General features: G+C 33.9%; 1 protein-coding gene and 2 long non-coding RNA genes across 3 annotated transcripts; all 3 read left to right on the forward strand.

Moving 5' to 3' along the window:
* The first annotated feature begins 5,047 nt into the window (after positions 1–5,047).
* Positions 5,048–7,001, forward strand: LOC132064295 (large ribosomal subunit protein eL22y-like). Its single transcript, XM_059457235.1, has 2 exons — positions 5,048–5,331; positions 6,660–7,001. Exons 1-2 carry the CDS (start codon positions 5,099–5,101, stop codon positions 6,802–6,804), a joined length of 378 nt encoding a protein of 125 aa, XP_059313218.1. The 5' UTR covers positions 5,048–5,098; the 3' UTR covers positions 6,805–7,001.
* Positions 7,002–7,374: 373 nt separating this feature from the next.
* On the forward strand, positions 7,375–8,650 carry LOC132062697 (uncharacterized). Its single transcript, XR_009416233.1, has 2 exons — positions 7,375–7,821; positions 8,143–8,650. It is a non-coding gene; the product is annotated as an uncharacterized LOC132062697 (long non-coding RNA).
* Positions 8,651–14,188: 5,538 nt separating this feature from the next.
* Positions 14,189–15,735, forward strand: LOC132062698 (uncharacterized). Its single transcript, XR_009416234.1, has 2 exons — positions 14,189–15,001; positions 15,393–15,735. It is a non-coding gene; the product is annotated as an uncharacterized LOC132062698 (long non-coding RNA).
* Positions 15,736–19,607: the final 3,872 nt, after the last annotated feature.

Consider the following 19,607-nt stretch of genomic DNA (forward strand, 5'->3'; position numbering starts at 1 on the left):
TGGTTAACCAAATAAGAGATGTTAAAGATAACTCAATCTTGACAAATAACATTATCTTTATTTTCACCACTATATGGCATCATTTAATAATTTTTAAACTATCCGAAAATCATTTTAGTACAAATCTTTGTAAATGCATTCTCCATTATGAGCATTAAAGTATAAATATAAATAAAGTAAAAGAAATGTCTATATGTAAGTAAAAGAATTTCAAAAATTCTCAAATTTCATAATACAAATATAAAGTTAAAGAAATGCTTACATGTAAAAGTTTATAATAAAAAACAAACAAAAGAGGAGAAAATGAGAGAGCAACAAGAAGCAAAAATATCTAGCGAAGAAATGACAATTTTTAAGGTTAATAAATAAGATCAATATAAGAAAGTAACATCAGAAATTAAAGTAGGGTGGATGGGCTTCTCCTCCCTTAACCAGGGGTCTCGGGTTCAAGCCTGGGTATGAAAAAATACTTGATAAGGAGGGCTTCCTCCGCTGGGCCCTACGCGACACAAATTCAGATTAGTCGAGCTCTAATTCTGGTACTGGACACCTGATAGAAAACAAGTAAAAAGGATAAATAAGGCAGGAGGTTCGACAACTTTTGAAAAGTAGACCATAAGAATAAAAAGTATTGTGACCTTAAAAATAAGATAAGGATCTAGGAGTTTGATATTTTATTGAAAACTTTGTGAGGACTATAAATACCCTTTGATTGTCCCGTATGTGTGTGTGCGCGCGTGTGTTTGTGTATATATATATATATAAATAAAATAAGGTAAGTAAAGTTCACTCATTCTAATCACGGGAAGAAAATTTCAAAAGTCGTCTCTATTTAGGGTATGTTCGGTATGGAGGAAAACATTTTTCGGAAAATGCTTTCCAATTTTTTCATGTTCGTTTGGTCAAAAATTTTGGAAAACATTTTGTTATACTCCACATTTCCAGAGCCTGAGCGTGACACATGCTTCCTCAAACATTGACAATCACGTTGTTACTACATAATTTAAACTCATGCGTTGACGATATTATATTTCGTATTTTTGTGCGCCGATTATTCGCAAGCTGAGGTGGGGCCCACACATTGAGATTTTTTTGGGACATGTGACAATTTATACGAATCACATATACGAAGTTAAACATAACTCAAGAAGGACCCTTGAGCCAATCAAAGTGGAAGTCCTCCAAACAAATATTTTTAAGTAACGTTTTTCGGGTGATCCGACTTCGAGGGGCAGAAACGGTATTATAAGTTTAGAATTTGGAAACATACCAAATACAGAAGTTGTAGATAATTGAATTAGCTTTCCAACCATAGGTCGTGGGTCCACAGGTGATGTCGGGACAATGAGATATGGATGTTTTAAGAGGAAAGGTCGGTGGGCTAGGCTCCAAACCGGCCAAACCGGGTTAGGCCCATGACCCATGTTTATTTAAGTGATAAATCAGCCTTTTCTCCTCATTTTTCAGAACAAAACACCCAGAAAATTCTGGAGAAAAGAGAGAAGAAAGAGAGAAGAGAGCTTAGAGAGAAAAGATCAATTTTGACCAAAATACGAGCCCCGAATCCCGAAGCCCGTGAAGAGAAAAGTGTTCTACGTTGCGTTACCTCCAATTTGAGCTAAAAATCGACCAAAAAGAAGGGGGTGGACGTGGTGGCTGCACACTTGAGGTAATATTAAGGTTCCTTTTCATTGCTAATAAGTTTATTTAGAGTTCTACCGAACTAGAACGGAGAAAATAGTGTGATAAATTCATTTGTTCGTTGTGAATCATGGAACGAGATTTGAAGAGAATTTTGAATGAAAATGAATGTATTCAACTTGTAGAATGTGGAGGATGTTTCTATTGATGTTGTTAGTATTAATTTCGACTTCGTTACGGAAATAAAAAAAAAATTATGAAATAGTTATATCGCGAATTGGTTGGTTGGAAAATTTGGAAAATAATGTGTGGCTATTCTATGGAATATTTTGGAGCTGGAAATATTATGTTTGTTGGTATTGTTGATAATGATTTGGCCGAGTTAAATTCTCGGGATGTCCAATTTATAGGGGAGAAGTCTTGTCGAAATTTCTCGTAGAAAAAGTAATGGCTTGGAATTGGGTTCTTCGATGTTTATGGCTAATGTTCGATGCCTACCGATGTTATTGTAGATCGTGAGAAGTCGAGGCTTGAGTTGGATTAGCTTAGGAAGCGATCGAGGTATGTAAGGCTTACTTTTTCCTCTTGGCATGTCTTAGACGTACTAAGGTATGACATGACTTGTTTGGGGTAATTCCGCTCTTACGTTCCGAGTATGTGTATGATCCTTAATTGCTCATAACGTGACACACTTCATATAGTCCTTAAGTCTTATGTATGTTTGGGTTTCAAAAAGTGAATAAAGGATTTTGTTCCTAAAAGATTTTAAGTCTAAAAACGTCCCTAACTTTTGCAAACAAAATCGGATTACCTCGATATGATTGAAATGATCCTCTAACGTACAATGACTTAAGTTTACAGGCGGACTCTAATGATTTGATATACGACTATGGCCTCTATTTACTTTGATATACTTATGATATAAGACGTGTTTCCGAGCACCGTCCGAAAGCTATTTGATATGACTATTGTCCTGATTTTTAAATGATGATTCATGTTGACTACTTCATGAGTCTTTGAAAATATTTTATGTGCATATAGTTTCTCACTACTCGCTCGTGCTGCCCTCAATATGTCCTTCACCGCGCCCGGCCGGGTATGTATTCGGAAAGCACCTCATCGCATTGTTCACCGCGTCCCTCACCAAAGGGCGGGGCACGTTATATTTACCGCGTCCCTTGCTAGTGGCCGGGCATGTTATATGATATCGATGATATGGGAGAGGTGGCGCGTGATGGCATACGATGATTCCTTTTACCGCGTCCCTCACTCGAGGGTCGGGCACGTTACACGCACATGCATATGTTATGATTTTGATTTACCGCGTCCCTCATTGTGAGGGCCGGGCACGTTATACGAACGCTTTATATACGTGTGTTATGATTTTACTCACCGCGTCCCTCCTCGTAGGTCGGGGCACGTTATATGTTCATATGATGATTTTATGACATTGATATGCGTAATACATGTTTGCAAAGGCAAGTTTTATGATTTTCTCGTACTCCTTACTTCAAGATGATCCCACTACTACGTGTCATGCTTTACATACTCGACATATTCCGCATCGACCCCTTTCTTCGTGGGTTGCGTTTACGCCGCGTGGTGTACACCGTACGAGCCAAGACTTTAGTAGGAGATATTCAATGGATCGGCGAGCTCCAAGCTTCCTCCGAGCGCTACCGAGTCGAGCATTATGTTATGACGGATTGTATATGTTAGGAGACTTTGGCGCACGTTGTTGTGGGTATAAGACGTCGGTTATGTAGCGGCGGCCATGTCGTACCGACGATTTGTTACGCATTGTATTATAAGTCCTATATTGTTTTATATGTTCCCATTTTGATTGATTCGAGAAAGGAAAATGTACACTATTCTCCGCAAAATTTTCATTATGTATTTGTGTCATAATACGAGGGCCGGTGTGATTATAAGTTAACTATGTGAGTCACGGTTCGCTCGGCCCTAAATAAGTGGTCGGTGCCCATCACGCCCTAACGGAAATTAGGGTGTGACACATTTTCCTTAGGAAAACAAGTTCCTATAAAATGGGGAAAATGACTTCTCTAATCAAACTAGGGAAAACAAGTCCACAAGTGCCATTTCACCAACCACCCAACCCGCAACTACTAAACCCCAACCAATCTTGCAACCTATGTACCACCCACTCCCCACCCAACCCATGGCTCAACCACTCCCGCAACCCATGCACCACCCACCCCCTATCCCCACCCTACCTCCTCGCATCCCCCCCTTTTTTAAAATTTTTTTCTTTTGGGTTTTCTACACCACCACATCCCCCACCTCCCCCCCCCCCCCACCACCATTTTTTTTCTTCTACCAGTCCCGCAACCCATGCACCACCCACCACCCCAAATATTTTTTTTCTTTTTTCTTAAAAAAGATTTAAAAGTTTCTTTTTTTATTTTTTTTTGCCCCACCACCCCAACGATCGCCCCCCTCCCAACACGGCACCCCCCCTCCAATTTTTTTTTTTTTTTTTTTTTAAAATGTTTTGAAAAGTTTTCTTTTTTTGATTCTCTACACCCACCCCTTAATGAATTTTCTACTTTATAAAAAATTATAAAAATTGAAGTTTGTGTGGTTAAAAATTAAATTTTTTGGAGGGGGTGGTGGGGTCAGCCGGGGTAGGTGGTGTAAAAATCCAAAAAAAGTAACTTTTAAAACTTTTTTTTGGGGGGGGGGGGGGGGGGTTGGTTTGGGTTTTGGGTGGGGGGGATATGGTAGTGTAGAAAACCTAGAAAAGAAAATTTAAAACTTTAATTTTTTTTTGGGGGGGGGTGGGGGTGGGATGTGGTGGTGTAGAAAATCTAGAAAAAAATTTAAAACTTCCAAAAAAAAAAAAAAACAAAATTGCCGGGTGTGGGTGTGGGGGTTGGTGTGGTATGAGTTGGTGGGGTTGGGGTAGAGTTAGTGGGTATTTTTCGAAAAATATTTTCTACAACCAAATAAAATGAGAAAATATGTAAGAAATTCACTTATTTTGCACTACCTAAATGAACATGTGAAAATAAGTAGAAATTTCACTTATTTTTCAAGAACACATTTTCCTTGAAAAACATTTTCTTCAATGCCGAGCACACCCTCAATTTGACAAAGTCCCTATTTTCGTTTCCTCCAAAGTATAGTGATAAATAATGATGACAAGCAGCCTGGATTTAATAATGGGCCTAGGCGAGTGGATTCATAACAAAGCCCAAAGATTAATGGACCGCAACGCCATTCCACAAAGACACAAAAATCTCAGCAGTCCTAATATATAAAACCCACACTCAGAACCCTAACCATTTTCTCTTCTCATTGTTCCTCCCAAATCGCCGCAGCAGCTTCTCAGGTCAGTTCTCCAATTCTCTCTTCTCAAATATATTCTTCGATGTATGATACTTATGTGCGCTTCATGGAAATGCAGGTAGGTGTTTTTTGTTTTCTGTAATCAAAGATGAGTAAAGGAAGCAGTGGAGCCACCAAGGGTGGAAAGAAGAAGGGAGCAACCTTCGTTATTGATTGTGCAAAGCCTGTTGAAGATAAGATCATGGAAATCGCTTCATTGGAGAAGTTTCTTCAGGAGCGCATCAAAGTTGGTGGGAAGGCTGGAGCACTTGGTGATGCCGTTACTGTCACTCGTGACAAAACCAAAATTACCGTCACCTCCGAGAGCACCTTCTCTAAGAGGTAAATTTTCACTTCTTTTTACTGACCTATGACAGTTGTTTAACTGTTACTGTTTGAATGTTGTAGAGAGGATTGGTTGTATTTGTTGCGATTCGAAACTGATGTCAGATAAATGAATATTATTTATAACCTCTTGTACAATTAATGTTTGAATGCTGTAGAGAGAGGGTAGGTTGTATTTGTTATATTTTCTGGCGTTGCGATTCAAAAGTGAAGTCAGATAATCGATAGTATTGATAACCTTGTTTACTGAACAAATTAAGTAGTGAACAATCAATGTTTAATGAGGTAGGACATAATAATAGACATGGCAATGTGAATAGAAATCATATGGAAATGATTGAATTTCATTCACAAAGAGTGAAAGGACAGAACATAATGAAGGCATCGACCAAATGGGGGTAATAACATATGAAATTACCTCAATAGAAGCATGTTGGATGGATCTTCCGAAACAAAATAAAGGACTTGGACGAAAGAGCTCAGAAAGGCTGACTGAAGGGAAGTAGTGTTGTATCATATGACTAGATAGCATATTGTTGGCTGATAAAATAGGGGTGACTTGATGCTTAAAAGGGTGTTTGGATTGGCTTATTTTAAGTGGTTATTGGCTTTTAAGTTCTTTTCTAGTTTTTGTGATGTTTGGAAAAGATAAAAAGTGCTTTGAAGCACTTACTTTTAGGCTAAAAAAGTACAAAAATAAGCCATAAGACAAAAGTTGGGTATTTCCAACTTATGGCTTTTAGCTTATAAGCAACTTTTTAAAAGCCAATCCAAACACCCTCTAAATTTGAAATTCTGGTCTTTGAACTTGAGAAATTACCCAAGTTTATAGTGTAGGGTTGAATAGATAACCTGAAGTTGTTCTTAATATCCCCAAAATTGGGGGTAATGTTATTTCACAACAGTGACGTGCAAAGGAACATCTTTGTTTGATTCATTTGTTTAGAAACTTGCTTTGAATTCAATTTGCCTTCCTATTTTCTTGCATTGCTTTTTAGTTAACGTCCTCTTTGCATATTAGCTTCATTTTAATGAATTGAATTTTATTGGACTGAAACAAAGTTCTCTTTATTTCTGTTTCAGTTTAATCGTAAACACACTTGGTTAATCCAAATTCTACCTAATTATTCAGCTAATACTTATTTTGCTGTACAAGGGGTCTCCACAATGACTAATAACTTTCTTTATCTGAGTACTTCCTATGAACTTATTTTCACTGTAATTTGGATATCTGAACTGCTGTGACTTGCCGTATTTTGCTGGATGCTGCATGTATTTACAACCATTGTGTTCTTTGTAGTGATGTTTGCTTGTTTGATGACTAGGTATTTGAAATACCTGACTAAGAAGTATCTAAAGAAGAACAATGTCCGTGATTGGCTCAGAGTCATTTCCTCAAACAAGGAAAGGAATGTTTATGAGTTGAGGTACTTCAACATTGCTGAGAATGAGGCTGAGGAGGAAGATTGAGAAGCTGGAATTGGTCAATCTTATTAATAGAACATTTCTTTGTTGAAGTTTTAGTTTGTACCTTCTTCCATTATCTGAAATTGTTGGCCTTGTGAGACTTTATTTACAATTTTGTCAGTGAAATCAAATCTTGCACTTTTGCCCTGCTAAATTGAGAAAATGCGATTAGCCATCTTGTAGTTGGTTTATTTCTTCTATATTGTGATGTTTTAGGGGTAAGCTATGATCAATCTACACTCATTGTTTTCTAAGCTTTTGCTGTGACATCAGCTTGTTTGAAGGTACCAGATAATTGTTAGGTAAGGGCTTTTTTGGGATGCTTTAAAAGCTTTTTGTAGCCCACTCTAGATGCAATGCTGGTATGATTTCTTTCGGCTAACAAAAAGGTATAACATAATAGTAGTTAAAACAGAAAAGGTATAAGTATTTTTGGCCAAACAATAATTAATAGGAAGTTTAGAACACGTTGATTTCCTGTCATTTTTTTCATTACAACTTTTCCTTGTGACAGGTGTTTACGGTGAATGGGTTGAATACCTTCTAACTTCAACTTCAAATGTTTCTTTTTTAGAATTTTAATCTAATCATGCGAAACGCCTACTTTGTTTATTCTCAACTCTGTTGGACCGTTGATAATGTTAGCCACTTAGGAGTAGATCTTCCTAAAGCTCTTATGTAAATATCTATGCTTATTAATTTTTAATTGGAGAAAACATGTATTCAGTTGTGTATTGAAAAGGAAACACACGTATTATCAGATAAGAGTGTCACCAATTATTGAACTTCTGATATTTGTCTGAGGTGGTGACTCTCCAATCTCCATTACTTGTAACATTGGCATTTTCGAAAGCATCTCGCCCTATTTTCCGGGCATGGGTCGCATTCCATCTGCTATGCCGCACCTGGTTTGCAGCAATTTCGTGTTTCTCGCTCTCACAAGGTATACAATGGAAAGTGAAATCTTCACACATGCAATATATACGTTCCAAAAGAATTTCAAACTTCAATTTGTGTAAGGTAAAGTCATATTTGCAATAATTTTTTTTTTTTTTGCGTGGAAGTTCTTATTTGAGTGACAAAATATTCATCAGAGATACTACGCTTGTATAAATCTGGTCCTAGAAATAAAATAATACCCTTTGTCCCAATTTATATGACACACTTTTCTTTTTAGTCAGTCCAAAAAAGAATAACACATTTTCATATTTGATAACAATTTAACTTTAAACTTTAACTTTTACGCTTAACGAGATAATTTATAACCATACAAATATCTTTAACTTATTTTAGACCATAAGATTTAAAAACTTTCTTTTATTTTTTAAATTCGTGCTCTAGCTAAACTACATCACATAAATTGAGACGGCGGCTAGTCAGCTTCAACCTTTCTGGCATGGGTTACACTGCTAGTAATCTCTCAGTTGCACCAATTTTGAGCTAGTCAGGCCTCCTCAGAGTTGACAGAGATTCCTTCGTTTTTATTCTCAGCGTGGAAATTGGAACCCGCTGTTAAGCTTGTCAAGGTAAAGCTAAATCCATGCTTCACATCTGCTGCTTGTTTTTGAATGGGAAAAATAGGAATTTCACTATTAAACAGGAGTGCATGAAGGTAAAAGAAAGTGTAACTACTATAGATGCGTTTTATGATGTCATCTCCGTGAAAATAAAGAATTCCAACAAATTTCAGTCACTGCATTTTAGTTGTGTGTAAATTAAATGAAAATTTTATGTAGGTAAAACTCATGTTAGTACTACGAAATTTCTACATAGCAGGAATCTGTAATGCTCTGTAATTTGTGTATTAAATGAGATATCTGCAACTGCAAGGATTTCATTACATTATCAATATCATTTATAGGGCAATGGTGCCCATTAGAGTTAAAATTCATCATTCAACATATAAGCAGCGGATGTATGTAGCTCAAACTATAAATATATCTATATATTTAAAAAAAGTATCTTTATGTTACGAGATGTTATCACTATTTTCATATTCACCTCTCCCGTGATACGATTGGTGTTGGTATGCTTGTAAGCTATATTGTCACATTAATGTGGGCACATGGAACCAATTCTGAGAAAGTTTAGGCTATACTACACATCTAGTCTTTCAACTTTAATGTAACAAAATTATTTTGTAACCTAAAATGGACAATTTGCTCCTAGTGAGTTAATTTTATGCCTTTTCTATTTCCTGCAACACAATTAACTTAAAATATTTGAAGTTTTTATCATAGCTACAATATCTTTTAATGTTCTTATTGACGGATTCATATATAATTTAGGGGCTTTATGTTCTTGAAAGAGTGGCTTTCGAAATGTATAAGTAGGCGTTTGGACATGCGATTTCATCTCATGAGATGAAATCCCAAATCATTCAAAAAGACATGATTTGGGATTTCAAATCATGATTTCAAAATTTTTAAATGTAAAACTTGACCCATAAGTTTATATTTTGTAAAAAAAAAAAAAAAATCGATAAGTTGATAGATATTTTTAACAATTACTCCCACCAATCATTTACCAACCTCATTAACTTCCACCAACCGTTATTTATGTTCGTACCATGTGGGAGAATTATATTATTAAAGAGTAGTTACATTACTATTCATGTTAAATTTTCCTTTTTATTGAACTGAAGTTTGATCAATTGATGTTGTATTTTTTAGAAAGGCCTTCTAGTGGTGTACTAATTTTGTTACGAACTATGACTTGCTCATCTGGTAAGATTGTATAATAATTGGAAAAGTTTTGATAGTTTTCACAACATATGGGGTTTTATGTCTATAAGAAAAGTCACAACTTAAGAAATCTAAATTGTATGTCCAAATATGATTTCATCTCATGATTTCAAATCATGTTTAAACGGCTCCTAACTTTGTCTACACATCGTTTCATCACGCAATAATTACTAAATTGTCCAATTTATCAAAGACTGGACTAATCCACGCTTGTCTGTAATAAATTGAATGGATCACAGAGACACGGACGACTAAAGAAAGAAACAATTTCAGCACAACAAGTCGGTTTCAATTCCAATTTTAGACGGTAACTCCAAAAGGTAAATTTCCATGTGGGATTACAGGCTCCAGGTGAGGGTAAAAAGAGGAAAATCACACAGTAAATTCATTAGAAAGCGACTTAACTTGGAGTGGAAAAACAATAAAGGAAGAAACAAAAGCCTTGCTGGACTCGTCTGCTCTGCTGTACTATTATCCCCATTTAATCTAATGTAAGCAGCATTTAAGAGTTTGCTTGTTTCCCCTTATAATCTGGATTTTCCTTCTGTACGTCACAGTCACAGCTCACTGACTTGCCAACTTGGTTCAATTTTGCTTTCTGCTCCAATTTACTATTATATATAAGAGGGAATGTGAGCAAAGGATCTACTCAGTGGCGATCGTATATATATACATAATGTATAGTTCAATTGAATGACAAACATTGCTTTCTTTCCAATTATGTTTTTTTTTTATATATGTGAGTATTCAATTATTGTTCTATTCTAATCTCTTTGACTTATAATAATTTTTTGACTTAGTTTCAAGTTAATTTAGATATGTAAAGTTTATTTTAAAAATTTAAAGATTCCATATATACCCGAATTTACAGTCAAAATTAAATTATTTGACTCTCAAAATTCAAATGTTGTCTTGCTTTGTTTCCACATAAATTATGACAAAAGGGAGCATTTATTTGAAGTGACATTAGTTTCCTTTTATCAAAATTATAACATATATTAATTTTTCATACTCTATTTTTTTTTTCATAACTGCGCAAAGCGCGGATATATTTACTAGTATATAGATATCATAAGATCAAACTCATTTTGAACCCATTGATGTAGATTTCAAATTTGCATGTGTCTCAATACTGCTATTTTCTTCAGTTTTTAGATACCCACGGTCCACAATTTCGAGGTCTATGTCTAGTTATAAGCCTTTTTTTTCTTTTAGTATATAAACAAGTTAAGCCTCCCTTACACCCAAAACCTCTCAAGAAAACAAAAACTCAAGATTCTTAGTTTTTAATGTTGTTGTCACTTTTACAAAGATAAATAAAGGGGCGACAAATGAATGGTTGAACGAGTTAAAATGAGCTGAATTAATAAGTGGATTATAACTCTATTTAAAAGTTAGTTGAGTTGAGATGAGCTCGTTGAGTTGAGATGAGCTCGACCAATATGGGTTAATATATATATATATATATATATATATATATATATATATATATATATATATATATATATAATCCAACATTTTTGAACCCATTGATGTAGATTTCAAATTTAGTGTCTCTTACAATTTTTAGTTTTTTTTTTATTTATTTTCCTATAATTTATTTAATTATCAAACAAAGACGATAAGGTTTTTCTTCTTCTTTGTTATATATAGTATATCAATTTTTTTTTTAATACATAGCCCAATCACTGCAACTTTAGATGAGCTAAATTTAGGCGGAAGTGAACTGAATTGACAAATGAATTAGTGCGATTGATGCGCCCAATTTGAACGAGTTAGACAAATCATATTCTTATGGGCTAATTTTATCAATCGCTGCTCAATGGTGTCTCTATTACGACGTCTAAATGAGTACCAAACACCAAAGTAAGTGGTGGAATAGTTAAAAACTACTAGTACTATAATAAAAAAAAAAAAGGGGAGTATAAGAATTTTCTTTTAACTAATTACCCAAAGACTTATATTTTTATTTTTTATTTATTTAGCGTGAGAGAGAAGTATTGAGCGTGACTGATAGACATGAAAGATTTAAGGTGGGGAACAGAAAAGACATAAATTACCCCTCACAATCCATGGGGGAAAAATGCTTAGATATGGAGGTGGTCTACTGGAAGAAGCAAAACCTTTCCCTTGCTAAACTTAGAGAATCATATCTATCTTGGGACTCCCTCTGCGTTCCTCAAAAACATGCACTATGGTCGAAAAAGGAATCCCTATTCAAAGATCATATTTACCTTGTACCGAAATTATAAATAAAAACGAAATATTGGTGATTACCATTTTGTTTTTATAACTATAATATACAAAATTAAGGGTTGTGGGATAATGGATAGGGTCCCTCCATCCTTAATTAGAGATTTCGGGTTCGAGCTTTGGGTATGGAAAAAATTCTATTAGAGAGCACTTTCCTTTAAATGGGCCTTACGCGGCGCGAATCCGGATTAGTCAGGACTCCAATGCGGAGACCAGATACCAAATGGAAAACCAGAAAAAGTAAAGAAATTAAGGACATATATAACAAAAAATACGCTTCAATATTCCTAAGAAAAAAATAGTGCTGTATTTAATTTTTCTGTCACAATAATATGTGGTTTGATTTGATTTTATAAATTTAATCAATTAACACAATTGGTATAATCTTGTCTATGTGAAAATCTAATGAATTTGACCAAATTATTTGTCACCCCTAACTAATTATAAACCTTGCTTGAGAATGCCACTCCACCGTTGTTAAAAATTACAGTAGCTTACACATATATTACGTAATAATAATGGAGTGAATAACGCGCGCAGAACACGCAACCCCTCTACATGCATTTTCTTACACTGCTCAGGTAAGACTTGTATTCTGCTACTCACCTCCCCCTTTTCTTTTCTTTTGCTATTTTCCTCTTTCTTGCAAAAAATCAACAAGTCTCTGTCTCTTACCAACTATTCTTGTCAATCGGAAGATAAATTAGTCTACGAAAATATGATTCGTTTAAATTTGGATGACTTTATCATTTCGACTAAAATTTGAATAAAGATATAGTCCAAATTGACTCATGATAAATCTTGTCAATTTTTTTTTTTTTTTTAATTTTTTTTAGTATGTTATACTCCATTAACTATGAAAAGTAAAATTTGGTAAGAGGTGGATATATTGAACTATGATTCATTGTTTAGCCCACTTTAATTTAAGTAACTTTTGGACGAGTTAATAACTCGTTCATTTATTAGCTTAACTACGAAAAGTAAAATTTGGTAAGAGGTGGATATATTGAACTATGGTTCATTGTTTAACCCACTTTAATTTAAGTAACTTTTGGACGAGTTAATAACTCGTTCATTTATTAGCTTTAACTCATTTTGATATGTTTAAATTTAGTTCAACTCAGTTATTTGACATACCTAACTTGTGGTTCATTGCTGGAGTGCTGTCTGCCGTCATCATTCATCACTTACTTTCCCAATTGGTCAAAATTAATAATAATTAAAAGTCATAAATAATTGTTTTGAAGAGACGGGTGTATAGTTCGGAATTTGGTCAGTCGTGGCAACAAAAAATTTATTATAGTTTGGCAGACTGCAGGCTTAGCTGCAGCAGGAACATTCAGTGTTGTAGCCTTCAATATCCCTTGCTTATAGATGTTTCCCCTCTTATTTCCTTCTTTTTTCAAATCTTGGTTTCTGTTTGCTATTTTTAGTACCATTTGGTTCCAAATATCCTATGCTGAAACTCATTAGAGAACAAAGTTATTTAATATTTGTGCTGGTTAAAGTAAATACTAGCAGATATGAGATGCGTGCTTCTACTTATATTGAAGTAGTAGTAAAACTCATATATATTGGTATGAGGCATAAATAGATATATAAACTACTAAAGATTACTACTAATTCGTTTTTCTTAGAAAGACAATGCGTTATGGTGATCAGCAATGTGTATGAGTATTAGTAAAGTCCGTAAGTTACACCAGATAATTCAAATAACTATTTACGATTAGAATATTAAGTCAAATTATTCACAAAGAAATTCAAAAACAGCGATAAAGATATGGAAGTTAAAAATTAAAAATTGAAAATGGAACCATTCTTGAAATTGGCAGTTTTAAGGTCAGAACACATAAATTTGCGTGAGTCTAGTTTTCTTTCCGTGGTAAAGTTTATGTTCTTTATAAATGATACTAGTAGTACCACGAAATGTGTTTTTAAGCTAGGACCTTAATTGGTCTCAAAAAGGAAATTTGAGTGTAGATAGTAATCCTAATTGACGATTGAATTATCTCATTGATTGAAGAAAAGAAAATATGAATGAATAACATGAAGTTCGACAATCTTTCGAGGGAGAAGAGTCAATTGACCTAAAAAACTAATGTTGTTATAATTAATCGTGAGTGACCAATGCTCAACTATGACGGTTGTAATTGAAATGATATGGACAATAAAAACTCATTTATTGAAGGGTGGAATTGAGGCATATCTATTATAATTGTGTTCCGAGTGACAAAGAAACCAAATCTTGTTTTTTAGCTGGGCCTAATATAATTAACTTTTCATCTAAGAATTCTGTCAAGTATGTTTATTTAAATAGTATATAAGTTATATGAACAATAACTTGTCGTCCCCTCAAAGAAAAGCAAAGAAAGTGGTCATATCCAATTTCAAATGTCAATTGGATAAGAAGGAAATTAAAAGAACTTCAATTGCGTTGAATTGGGGAGTAGTGGGGGAAAAAAAGGTGGTGTCAAATAGAGGTCAAATCTAATAATATTTCGTGTTTTGATAGGTTTTGAAATGCAAGCCATACACTTTGGACTTGTAAACGTATGCAACACGTCCACCCAAACAAGGGTGCACTCAAAAGAGATTGATGTTTGGGCATAGCATTGCAAGGAAAAAAAAAAAAAAACAAGAAATCATCTATAGTACTTCACTTGCTTGTGAATTTTTCCCTCTGTTTTGAAATCTCCCTCATGCCATCAATCTTTCTTTTCTTTTCTTGTAAATTGTAAATAGTAGTATAGTGGTAAAAGTTATAAATAGGTGGGAGGGTCTTTTAAATTTTTGCAAAGTCATGAATAGACTTTTTACTCCACAGCATCAATTGGTACTGAAAAATGAATGAGCCAAAAGACAATTTGTGATAGCCCCTTTTCACTTGTTTACTTGATTGCTTCACCCATGGGTCTTTAAAGATTTGGCCACTCCAAGACTCCAAGCTTTAACTCTTCTTGTCCCTCCTTACTTTAATTCTGTCTCTCTTTATTCACCCACCCCCCCACCCCCACCCCCAATTCTTAACACCCCCCTTCCATCTTTTTCCAGCTATAAATACTTGAGCTACCCCAAGCTTCTTTGTCACTACCAAGTTCAAAATGAATAATTCCCTCTCCTCAAGAAAATATTTCATCTTTTTGTTTGTTTGTTTGTTGAAGTTGTAGAGTTAACTTTCGTTATGAAAATGTTGGATTAATTGGGTGGGTAGCTCTTGTTGGAGAAGCAGGGCACGTGCAAGTTCTTGAATTCAAAGATATATGCATTTGTCTTGCATGAATTTTGCACGTGTTCTACCTCTCCAACATGAGTTTCCTCCCTCCTGCTCTCAAGCTTCTTCAGAATTTAGAGGAGTTGTTTCTTTAACTATTCATATAGTCAATCACAACTTATAATTTTAACTTATTGTAAATTGAGACGTAATTATCGTTGTTGTTACTTTTAAGTATATGCACCTCAGGAAAATTAACGGCTAATGGCATGCATGACTATGCCCTTAAATATGACAGAATATAATACAAATATATAGTATATTTTTTTAAATAGCTTAATTTCTGGTTAAGATATGATAATATCAACAATTCTTTTTTGCAGGCTTTCTGGAGAATTGACAGTGGGAGTTTCTTTGTAGAATGAAGGAAACCTATAGACCTATAATAAGTTTTTCTTGTCATGCTCTTTTTAGGTGACAATGAAGGGAGATGGACCAAACGTGGATCTGGCTAGTGGTCCTACGCAGTATGGTTTAAAGCAGTTTGTCTATCTTTGCTACCCATTATGTTCTGCCTCTCCTTAATATGGCATTTGGCAATTAGTTTGAGTACATTTACCCTGAAGAAGTCTTGCATTTTTGCATCTTCTATTTGTAACATGATAATGTAAATTTTTCTTAATATCTCAATAATACGTTCCTTATATGTAAGGACATTCCAATTTATATATCAATGGATTTTTGGTTGCAATTTGGATATTCAGCAAGTTAAAGTTATCTTTCTTTTCCTTGTGACAATGTAGTATTGGCTAGTTCTTAATAATCAATATGAGCTCCAAGCCTCCAACAGAGAAAAAAACAGTTTAAGGCCAAAACTTGCTAATTCCAATGAAGCAAAACCAAATAATTTAAAAGGTGACGGAGGTAAGAACATTTTTTATTTAATTTAGTGTTAGGAGAAATATTGAAGATAAACTGCTGGTGGTCCATGTTGACCTAAAGTGTATCTTTTGTTAGATTTTGCTGGAGGGGATCATTTAAAAGCAAATCCAAAACAGAGAATTCAGGAAACAGTACAACAGGCTTGTTACACTCAAAGGGGAAGTAGTCCACGAAGATCTAAAGCAGCCTCGTACATTAGTCTAGAAAAAACAATGTTTCCTGCTTAGCTGACGTCCTATGCCAGTGTTTACATATAGTAACACATACGGCAATGTCATTAGAGATGATGATTTAATTCCTGCAGACAAAAGAATAAGGAAAATAGTAATTAAAAAAAAACAGTGCAATCTAGGTACAATTGCTAGGTATACTCAACAGATGGGCCTCACTGTTCTCTTGTGAATCTTTCTTCTAGTATTTATCTTTTGGTCGTTTGCAATTATCATTTATCTGTAAAAGCAAAAAGTAATAATTTGCAATATTCTTAAAATAATTAATTACTATATTATTAAGAATTCTCTAGTTTCTTTTAAACCTCCTTCAATTTGAAAACTGAATTAACCCATCTTGAGGCATCATTATTAAGGTTACTAAACATTTTGATCACTACTATTAGTTTTACAGTAACAAACATTTGTGATGAAATTGAAACTGAGTAGGTGGAATTTATGAAGTTAAAAGTATTCAGTCAAGTGTCATAGTGTTACCAACAAGGTTGTGGTAGAGTGACAACTAACAAGTACTCTTTCATCTTTAATTAGAGATTTCGGGTTTGAGTTTTCTGGGTACGGAGTCGTCTTTATTATGGAGCGCTTTGATCCCAATGTAGAACTTTCCGGCGCAAATCAAAATTTAGTTGGCCCCAATACGAATACCAAACATTAGACACCGGGAAACCAAAAAAAAAGTATCATACTGTTACGAATCTTCTCCCGACGTGTTAGTTCAAAAACTATTGCATGTAATCACAAGTTTGATTAAAATAATTAGAAGAACTATTAGGCCGAAGCTTGTTAAGGCCTCTGCAACTTTAGGCCCTTATAATTTATATACATATCTATTTTATTTTTTGATAGGGACTTTTAATATATATATCTTGTAGCACATAAAACCGTTAATTAATTCTCTTACCTGATATAGTATATCGAGGGAAACAAAATTAGCCGATGTAATTACAGTTTCTGTAAAGATCAAAAGTACATATATTAGCTAGAGTTGGTAATAATTTATGTTGTTCGTGGCATAGGGGGACTCTTAACAACAAGCTTATATTGAAAATCTGGGAGCTTATTAGTCTTTCGTTATCAGATTACCAAGACAAGGGGAGGGAATAAAAAATGGAGGGATTTTTTTAGTACCTTGCACCTCTAAGAAGTAAGAACAATATAATAGTTCTAAGAATCGAGCCTTCACCGATTACTTAGACAATATCGTACGTGATGAGTATGTTAAATACGTGACTTTTATAATAGTGTTCTTAGTCTTTGGCTATAATTTTTTCAAATATTATATGTACTAAATAGTTTCATTACAACAAATTGTGATTTATAATATACTACTTTTTATGTAATTTTACTTTAATAATTGAAAAATGGATTCTGAGAAGTTCAATATTTTGATCCGTGATCTCAAATTACATCAATTACTCTGAAAATGATGAGTACTATAATTGACATAAACATGACCAGTTTATATAAATAAATACTTTGTGAGTAATATGACAGAAATACGATACATACTGCTATAACCCTATTTCACAAATTTACCCTTGTTTCCAGCTGCCAGATAATTTGATATGTTTAACTACTTAATGCTAATTAATTTGAAATAATTGTATATTTCATTAAACTATTGCTATCAATTTGGTGCGGAGAACCTTTAGATCCAACTAGATCTTGCGTAATTTGTAACTTAACAAACCTTGTAAGGGATACTCCCCAAATTTATTTTGTCATTATTGTATGGATATGGCATCATGACATTTTTAAATAGAAGTTTGAAATTTAAGACCTTCTAGTCAATCAATTGCTACTTACATGGAGTAAGAACCAAAATTTATTTGTACATGGTATTTATATCAAACCAATTAATGCATGCTATGTGTTTGTACATAAATTTTCACCACAAAATCATTGTTAAATTAAAATATATTTGCCCTCATTAAATCACTTAATTAGAATTAATTAAATTAATCTTTATTGATCTAGAGAAAAAAAGTTAAGTTCTCAGGGGTCGTCTGGTTGCTTCTCAAGAGGGAACTATTCATGTATTAAAACTAACATAGTTTATACCATGTTTGATAGCTTTTCAGTTGCATTGTAAAAAATTCAACACACCAATTATGATGTTTGGTTATCGTTTTACAATTCATCCCGGTACATAACTAAAACATGAAAGTTATGCTTCAATTTATGCATTCCCTCTGTCTCAATTTTACTGAAACACTTTCCTTTTTAGTATGTCCAATAAAAAATGTTATCTTTCTATAATTAGAAAGCAACTTAATAAAATTCTCCTTTTACGCTTAAGAAATGATTTATAGGTACACAAATATCTAAGATTTGTTTTAGACCACAAATTTTAAAAGTCATCCTTTCTTTTTTAAACTTTATTTTTAGTCAGACAGTGCCACATAAATTGAGATTGAGGGAGCATTATTTTATGTAGCATAGTAGATGGAATAACTAATTACTCCCTTTGTCCCAATTTATGTGATCCAGTTCGGATTTCGAGATTCAAACTTCTTTATTTCGACCGTAAGTACGGACATACAATCTTTAAGTTTTTTGAAAAATAATTACATATTTAGAAACTATATAAAAAGTACTATAAGTCACAATAATCAACAATTTAAAATATTTAAATTGCATACGAATAAATCGCGGTCAAAGTTTTCCTTGTTTGACTCTCGAAATCCGAACTGTATTACATAAATTGAGACAGAGGGAGTACATGAATTAGTAATACATGAATAGCTTAACTCTGCATAGTTAATTTCTACATGAATATGAGCCCGTTTGGATTGGCTTATAAGTTGCTCAAATATAAGTCGTTTTGAACTTTTTTAAGCGTTTTAAGCTTTTTAAAGTCATTTTGTGCTTAAAATTAGCTCAAAAAAATAATTAGGCCCATTTGACTTCTTATCTAAAGCATTAGTTCGAAACAACTTATAATTTCTTTTTTTAAAGCTATCCAAACAGGAATCTCTATATTACTAATACGTGCATAACTTTAACCAGCTACAAAATAACCCCTTAAATTTCAGATAGTTGAAACTGAGTTTTAACCAAAGCATAAGAGACAGAAAAGAAAGAGCATAATATCCGACAGAGGAATTGGCAATAGGTATTTTGTGGAAGGGCAGAAGTAGCAGAACCCGCGGTGAGTACGGACTCTCTATGAGCAAAGACACGTTTGGATCTGTCCTATTTGCAGGGATAATGATGCACATTGGCGTAAGCAGCTATATTCACATCTCACACTACAAGTCTTTTATGACTTGATTTGGCAGTCAAAATGAAAGTAAAGCTGTAGTCGTGAGGGTTATTTTACCTAAGAAAGTGGGGGATTTTCTTGCAGTAGAGATGGTTTCTTTGCTATAGGGCCATTACTTGTTGGAAATTGAAATGAAGATGTGAAGTTAATTACTAAATTGT

The sequence above is a fragment of the Lycium ferocissimum genome, chromosome 7 (genome assembly GCF_029784015.1).
Source record: "Lycium ferocissimum isolate CSIRO_LF1 chromosome 7, AGI_CSIRO_Lferr_CH_V1, whole genome shotgun sequence".
NCBI classification, from domain to species: Eukaryota; Viridiplantae; Streptophyta; class Magnoliopsida; order Solanales; family Solanaceae; genus Lycium; species Lycium ferocissimum.

Bases quoted from the DNA above. Each gene is read 5' to 3' on its own strand.
- LOC132064295 (XM_059457235.1), top strand. From the start codon at position 5,099: ATGAGTAAAGGAAGCAGTGGAGCCACCAAGGGTGGAAAGAAGAAGGGA. The intron at 5,332-6,659 runs GTAAATTTTCAC...TTTGATGACTAG, and splicing joins GAGAGCACCTTCTCTAAGAG to GTATTTGAAATACCTGACTA.